The 7,784-nt window shown below is 56.4% G+C and overlaps 1 protein-coding gene across 1 annotated transcript; it reads left to right on the top strand.

Annotated features, from left to right (window-relative positions):
* Window positions 1-3,930: 3,930 nt before the first annotated feature.
* On the top strand, window positions 3,931-7,349 carry APOD (apolipoprotein D). Its single transcript, XM_042878590.1, has 5 exons — window positions 3,931-3,975; window positions 4,407-4,552; window positions 4,821-4,942; window positions 5,891-5,979; window positions 6,387-7,349. Exons 2-5 carry the CDS (start codon window positions 4,430-4,432, stop codon window positions 6,620-6,622), a joined length of 570 nt encoding a protein of 189 aa, XP_042734524.1. The 5' UTR covers window positions 3,931-3,975; window positions 4,407-4,429; the 3' UTR covers window positions 6,623-7,349.
* Window positions 7,350-7,784: the final 435 nt, after the last annotated feature.

The raw sequence follows: 7,784 nt of genomic DNA, 5'->3' as shown, positions 1-7,784 counted from the left end.
CTCAGTGCCACGACAGCATCACCTGGCTGGGAGGGGGCAGCTTCAGGCACCGATGGTCAGGTGTGGTTGTCATGTCTGTTGTGCAGTGATTCAGTTCTCTCAGGGTGGACAGTTTCACTTCCCTCGAGGGGTTCATCTCCCAGCATGGATTGCAAGCAGAACAGTTGCAGAGCGGGTCTCTGTCTCCCACCGCCTAGGGGTTTGCAGCACTGCTTTGCACCTGCAAGGTTGTCCACCCCCAAGTGCTGTGCCAGGTTCTTTGGCCTCGTGTCTTTCTCTTGGAGGACCAGGCAGTTCCCTTGGCAGCTCCAGCACACAGCCAGAGCAGCAGAGTGATCTGGAGCAGCCTGACCCATCTTCCTTCACCGTGTGTGAAGACACTGATGAAAGTTGAAACAGGTGAGTTTGAAGAAAACAGCTGCTTTGATTGTAAAGTGAGCATTTAGGCATGTAGTCCAGGAAGAGCTGCTCCATTTTAATGCTGTAACACAGACTGAGATGCAGCAGCTCTGCTCCTGGCACTGCTGCTGGTGTGTGAGGTGTCCGAGCAGCTCCCTCTGCCTGTGCTCAGCTTCCTCACACCTCTGCTGCTGTCTGGAAGGTGTTAGAAAGTGGAAAACCAAATCTATTTTGTTGCTATAACTGATGTCCAAATCACTGCTACCTCTTCCATCAGCTGAATCACTTTTTGTAGCAGAATAGAAGACATTGCTCCAGACTTATGTGTCAATGCTACAGAAGTGAATTAATCATTCCTGAAATCCCCTGACCAGTACAAAGCTCACCATGAATGGTATCTCTGTGCTATTTCAAAGCCTAACTGTGGATTGAAACAAAGCCAGAGCACTGGGTGCAGAATGTATGCTATTTATTTTCTGTACAGGGTAAGCTCCAGCCGGGGAACACTCAGGCCTGTGTTGCACTGAGGCAGAGGAGTTCCAGCCCAGCAGCCTCACTGCAGCCACTCAGGGCACAGCCATCACCTCTGCTGCAGTGATCTGCAGCTTGTGCAAAGTCCCACCACAGCTCCAAGTATGCTGGACGAGCATTTGATAAATGCTTCAGTTTGCTGGGAACCACTGAAGGACTCTGCCAAAAAGTGGATGTGTGTGGGAAGGAGTGCCTGGGCCAGGCTGAAGCGCTGACCCCTGTGACATGATGTGGTGTGGCACAGCACAGCCTTGGAAGCTGCTGCATGGCCCTGGAGGAGTCCTCCACAGCACCCCTCCTTGCTCCTCCAAGTGGGGCTGAACACAACGCTGTGCCTGGTACCCAGCACAGCGAGTGATAACGCAGCAGTGAAATGCAAAATAAACATTTTTTGGCCCTTATTTAGCAGTGTACAGCGTGGTACGGGGCACCTCTGGGTCAGGCTGGAAGGCTGGGATCAAGCGGTACCTGAGCTCTGGTCCACAGGGGTGAAGTGCTGCCACCTCAGCAATGCAGTCCTGTCTGAGGAGATTGCCTGGCTATACCTCTCTGTCCTTATTTTAATTTGCTCTATTTCATTTTTTCTCCTATCAGGCAGGGAGGGACCCCACTGACTTCTCTCCCCAGGGATTTGCCCACCTGGACCAGGGCAACCTTCACCGCCAGGACTGCTTTGGCATAATAACATCTTGTTCAGTTTTACAACTCCTTAAACCTCTCTCTGCCTTCTTGTGTTTTAAATATGTAATTGGATAATTTCCGAGGTGGAAAATTACTCACTAATATACACGCATGAATCACAACATCTTTCAGGCAGTCACCTTGGACCACATTCCTCTATCCCAGAGGCCACTACTTGCTTCCAGAGCTTGTTTATTTCCTTTGGTTCTATAACTGTAATTGGAATTTTTACAGCATTTTGCACAAACAGATTTCAAAGCACTTTCTGCCACTCCTAGAAACAGAGAAGAATTCCCACCTGCCCTTCTTTTCTCTGCCTTTTCCCCTCTGGGCTCATTTTTGTCTCAGTGCATGTTTTGGCCTGTTTGGCCTTCCCAAAACCACATTTCCTTTAGAGGAGGTAGAAAAACACTCCAGATGAACTTGCAGGGGCGAAGACAGAGAAAGGGAAGAAAGGAACCTTGTATATGAGGAAGAGCCACAGTGTTGTCCCTGTGCTCGATCTCTGCTGTGGCCCCAGGATATTCTTGCTCCAGCGCTGAGGCAGGAGCTGCTGGTGTCCCACAGCAGAGGCTGAGCTCCTGGTCATTGCAGTGCCTCCAACAGAGGCTTTTCCAGCTGCTCTCCCATCCTTTGCAACTGAAAATCCCAGGGCAGCTCCACCACCCTGCCACAAGCAGCAGCCCCAGGAGCCATCCAGCCCTGCATCCACCGCATCCTGTGCTCCCTGAGAAGCACTTCCATGTGGAGCTTCTAACCAGTACCACAGTCAGTGTGCACACTGCGGCGCTCTCCATGGCAGAGGGGGACGGGGGAGATGGCATTTTGGAGGAGACCCCTCCGTGCCTCAGGCTCTCAGTGCAAGGAGGGGTTCCATTGCCTCCCGCCCTAAGCTGGCATCCCTGGGGTGCACGGTGAGGAGCGGGCAGCAGCATCTGGTCAGAGCGCTTTGGCACCCAGACACGGGTGGAGGCGCCGTTCCTGCAGCAGCGCTCCGGGCACCTCCTGCTCTCCCTGGGCTCGGCTTCCCCCCACCTCTCCTCCTTCCTGTGCTCCCAGCCCTGCCCCAGCTTCCTGCTCTTTGATGTGCCTCCCTCCTTTGCCCCGGGCCAGGAGCCACCCGCCAGCTGGAGATGAGCTCTCTGCACCCTGCAATTAAGCTGCTCGGGAGGCTCAGCTTCAGCTTCCCCCTGACCCTTGGCTCTGTGTGACCGGGCAGATACAGAGGGACAGCCCAGGCACCAGGCAGCCCTGCAGCCAGGACCCGGCTGTCAGCTCACCTCGGTTCTGTCTTAGTGCACCTGAAGGGGCCCATCATGGCCTGACTGTCCCTGCATGGGCTTTTTGGGAGGGATATTTGTGGCTCTTGGGGCATCATGTGAGCAGCCAGGGGATCCCTAGGATGTGCACACACATGTAAGTGCACACAGAGTGAAAGTCTCAGCAGAGATAAGGTTTTAAAGACAGCAATTAACCACACGGGGCAGCTGGCTTGCCACCCAGCTCCTTGCATAACGCACGGGCCTGGCGGATGCACAGATGACTGCGCTGCTGTCAGAGCCATTTGCCGGGCACCTGTTGGAAGGGCTGTCAGCTCAGCACACCGCTAATTACATTGACACCTTTCATTCGGGATGAGACAAGTCTGGAAAACAAACTGCCAAAAGACCCTGCGGCTCCTCAGCATTCCTGCAGTGCTTCCTGCACTTCATCCTCCCCGTGCACTGGGTCTGACCAGGATGACTGGGAGCTGCCTTGCACAAGCACTGCACACACTGCCAGCCTGTGTCACTGGGCAGACCCTGCACAGAGGTGGCTGTGAGCAGCCAGTGCTCCCCCCAGCAGGAGGCCCCTCTGTGGGTCAGCCATGGGGTGGCACCACGCCATAGTACAGACCCCATTCAGTGCCCTTCAGCACACCAAGGGTCCATGGGACGTGGGGCAGGGGACAGGCTCTGTGCGAGACGGGACGGTCACATCTCACCCAGGAGCACAGTGACGGGCCCGTGCAACAGGGCAGGGCTGCGGGTTCTCCCTCCCGCTGTGTGCAGCCACAGGGCTGTGAGAGTGGCTGGCCGGGGCTGCCCAGCAGCAGGGAGCAGAGCGCAGAGATGAGGGGTGCTGTTTGCATGGGTGAGCAGCCAAGGCACGGCCCATCCCTGGCCCCATACCAACCGCGGATCCAAGGCAGCCGACCGGCCCTCCGCAAAGTAAAACACGTCCAAGGCCAGGGAGTGGCTTGTGCTGGTGCTGAATAATGAGAATCCTGGCTCGCTTATAAAAAGAGGGGTGGAGATCTTCCTGCAGAGCTGTTCTGTACGGACCTGGTCCTTCGCGGAGCATCGCTGTGTCTCATCAGCCAAGGTACGTGTACGAGCTAGGAGATGCTGTGTTTGTCCACAGAGAGGCCATGCCCTGCAGCTGGAGGCAGGCTGGGCTCATCTTCAAAACTTGGGGAAATGCTGCTGCCGCTCCTTTCTGGACGCAGAGCAGCTCCATGCCCGGACTGTGTGGGCAGGGTTCTGGTGCTGGATCTATGTGGGGTGGGAGGCACAGGTCTCACCCGGCTCTGCACTGGTCAGCACATCACGAAGGATGCTGCATCGTGCCTGGGGCATGGGGCTGGGGGCTGTGCTGCAGGAAACGTGCCCTCTGCCTCCTCACAGCACACCTCGCAGGGATCAGATCACACTTCATTTGGTGTTGATGAAGTTGTGAGCACCCCAGCACCTGAAGCTGCGCTGTCCTTCCTGTCACCTTTCAGGACCAAATGCAGCTTTTTTCCTCCTTCCCAGGTCTGTTTCCCACCAGCACAGCCATGCTGGGCACGGCAGTGCAGCTCTCAGTCCTGCTCGGTCTCCTCGGCTTGGGGAACGCACAGATGTTCCATATGGGACCATGCCCAGACCCACCAGTGCAGCAGGACTTCGATATCAACAAGGTGTGAAGTGATTCTAAAGTCTCACAGCAGGCAGTGAGGGGGTTTGGGTGGCACAGGAGCAGTGGCACAGTGCTCAGATATGGGTCGGTGGTGACTTGGATGCCCAATGGCAGCAGTGATACCGGTGCCCTGCTCCTGGTCCAACCCAGCCCTGTGCAGGAGGAGCCACCCTGCTGCAGTGCCTGTGGCTCACATAAACCCAGTGGGCTCAGCCGTTCCACCTCCAGTCCTTGTGCTCCAAGCTTCTCTCTTGACTTTCTTTTCTCAGTATTTGGGAAAATGGTACGAGATAGAAAAGCTGCCCTCAAATTTCGAGAAAGGAAGCTGTGTCCAGGCAAACTACTCTCTGAAGGAGAACGGGAAGTTTAAAGTGATCAACAAGGAGATGCTGTAAGTGCCGGTGTGCAGGCCATGCCTGTATTGGTGAGGCTTCCACCACCCCTCCTCCTATCCTAGGGGGTGATTTTTCTCCACATCCCCTGTTTCTGGCTGCTGGGGGAGGAACAAACACAGATGTTGATGTATCAGGCTCTGTGCTAGCCCTGGTGCCATGGAGTGCCAGTAGCAGGAGGAGCGCGTGAGCAAGCAGGGGGGATGCGCCGTCCCCTCAGTCCCTGGCATGGCATGTGGACTTTGTTCTGCCTCACAAGAACAACAGCGTGGCACCAGGCACCTTGTGGCCGGCAGGGAGCTGTGCCCATGCTGCTCTCTGGCTGCACTGCATTGTCCCTGCAGTTCCCACTCTGGCAAACAGCTGTGTGCTGTTTGTGGGATGCAGGCGGTGTGCCAATGGGGCCGTGCGCTGCTGTCCTGGACGTTCCTGTTTCACAAGAAACAGTGAAACTTTCCTGCCCCACGGGCAGCGTGGAGGTCTTGAGGCATGTGGTGGATAAAGGCAATTAGCAGATGGGTGTCCAAGTGGCAGAGCCTGCTGCCAGCAGGGCCGTGCTCAGCACCTGCAGTGGAACGAACCCCAGCTCACCGAGCAGGGGCGGGCCACTGGTGTGCGGAAGAGTGTGCTGACCTGGAAAAAACACAGGTGATTAAACAGAGGTGAACACACAACAAGCAGTAGGGTCTGGCAAGCCCTGACACACCGCATAAGGTGCTGGGCTCTGCCTGTCCTGCGCAGGGAGGTCTGCATCTTTGGTGTGTCCTGGGTGCTGCTGGCCCCCATCCCTGCAGGCCAGCAATTCCCACAGGCAGTAGGAGGGGTCTGCCCCTGTTGGCAGGCAAGGGTATCTGGAGGGGTAACGTCCTGCCCACGAAGTCAGGAAATTGAAATATGATTTCAAGCATGGCTGATACCATTTCTTCCCTGTGTCCTCCTGCCCTTAGTTCCAGTGGCAAAATAAATGAAATTGAAGGAGAAATCATGCACACAGATGTGAAGGAGCCGGCCAAGCTGGGCGTCCGCTTCAACTGGTGTAAGTACTGCTGATGTGAGCGGGCTGAGCTCCCTCGCAGCAGAGGGGCAGAGCCACAGAGTAAGGGCCAGGCCTGCCCTGGGGCCTGGCAGCACAGTGGGGTGAGGGCATGGGGCTCAGAGCAGGCAGGGGCCTGAGGCACATGAGTATGGATAGCATACTGCCAGACGACTGGGCAAGCAAGTTGGGTCATGGTGTTAACTCCCCTGCTACAGCTTCCCATGCAGGGCTTTGTGGCATTTTTGGGTCCCTCTGGGCAGAGCGAGGAATCCTGATGGGGTTTGTCAACAAGATCTGCAGTTTCACAGCTCGGCAGCAGCAAAAGCGGGGTCAACTCTAAGTCTGAGCTGTGGCCACCTGCTGTGCAGGAGTGGCTGCCCCCAGTGTAACCGAGCCTCTCTCCCCAGTTATGCCTTCTGCACCATACTGGGTCATCTCCACTGACTACGAGAACTACTCGCTGGTGTACTCCTGCACCAACATCCTCTGGCTTTTCCACTTTGACTACGCCTGGATTATGTCCCGAACTCCCGACATGCACCCAGACACTGTAGAGCACCTGAAGAGCATGCTCCAGTCCTACAAGATCGACACCGACAAGATGATGCCCACGGATCAGCTCAGCTGCCCCGCCGAGATGTAACTGCTGCCATGCACAGCAGGCCAGCTCTGAACTGGGTCGCTTCCCTTATTAGCCAGTAGTGTTTCTGTGTAAGAGAGCAAAGCAATGATCCCTTCGCTCACAGTAGTCTGCCAGCACCGCACTCTGTGTGTCACTCCCGCTGTCGCTGTTCCTCCCAGTCCATCTCACCCCACCTGACTTCTGCAGTGTGGCTGACTGCAAGCTGATGGGGGAAGACAACCAGCAACTGATGTGCAGGCATGGGGCTCTGCTGCTGCCACGGGTCCCACAGCACGTGGATGCAAAAAGCTGTGAGATGCAGGGGAGACTCATCATGAACCTAGTTTGGGTTCTGATGCTTCTAGGCCTGCTGGGAACACAGGGGACAGTGCTGCAGCTGGGGCCAGGCATTTTGAGTGTGCTTTCTCTGCAGGTTGCTGCCACATCTGATCTCCTCCCTAGAATTCAGATTTGGTCTTTTGTATTTAAAGCCTGGGAAGTCTCCAAATGCCCAGAACCTTACCACAGCTCCTTCTCACAGTCTGCATGAGCCCCCAGCTGCCCTCAGTGAGGCCCTGCAGAGCCCCAGGGCCAGCACCTCGTGTTCTCATGCACAGCTCATAGTAGGTCCTGCCTACGATGTGCCTTGTCCTTCTTCCACAGCTGCCCTGCTCAGCACCTCACTCCCGCTGCAGCTCTGCTCGCATAGCACCGAAGCAACTCATTAAAAACAAAACCAAGCACCTGCTCCCGGCCCTCTGTGCCTCCCTGCGGCGCTTTCCAGCCCACTGCAGCCTTCCTGCAGCCCCTGGACTGTGAGGGGCCAGCCCCTGCCTCCCACCTCCGTCCCTGGCCTTGGGTGCCCTGGGCTGCACCCCACAGCCGTGTAGGGTTGCATGCAGCTGCCGTGCTCATGCCATTACCCTTCACAGCTCTCAGTGCTTCCACCACAACCCTATGGTGCAGCCCAGGCTCTCCCTGCAGCCTCAGAGTAACACAGGGACACGTGGGGATGCAGACAGCCGCACGGCCGCTTCCCACTGGGTGACATTTGGGGGCAGATCACTTCGTTTCTCCCCAGGGGTTCAGTCTCCCCAGTTCCTAAGGCAGCACTCACCCAGCCTGGCGTGAGGTTGCCCTGCCCAGCTCTGAGATGGACGGGGACAGGAACGGGACAGAGGTG

This window comes from Lagopus leucura, unplaced genomic scaffold, assembly GCF_019238085.1.
Source record: "Lagopus leucura isolate 7727_CA_CO unplaced genomic scaffold, USGS_WTPT01 Super-Scaffold_100021, whole genome shotgun sequence".
In the NCBI taxonomy this organism is placed as follows: Eukaryota; Metazoa; Chordata; class Aves; order Galliformes; family Phasianidae; genus Lagopus; species Lagopus leucura.
This window is presented reverse-complemented; position numbering and strand designations above follow the sequence as displayed.

Bases quoted from the DNA above. Each gene is read 5' to 3' on its own strand.
- APOD (XM_042878590.1), top strand. From the start codon at position 4,430: ATGCTGGGCACGGCAGTGCAGCTCTCAGTCCTGCTCGGTCTCCTCGGC. The intron at 4,553-4,820 runs GTGTGAAGTGAT...TTCTTTTCTCAG, and splicing joins AGGACTTCGATATCAACAAG to TATTTGGGAAAATGGTACGA. The intron at 5,980-6,386 runs GTAAGTACTGCT...CTCTCTCCCCAG, and splicing joins GGGCGTCCGCTTCAACTGGT to TTATGCCTTCTGCACCATAC.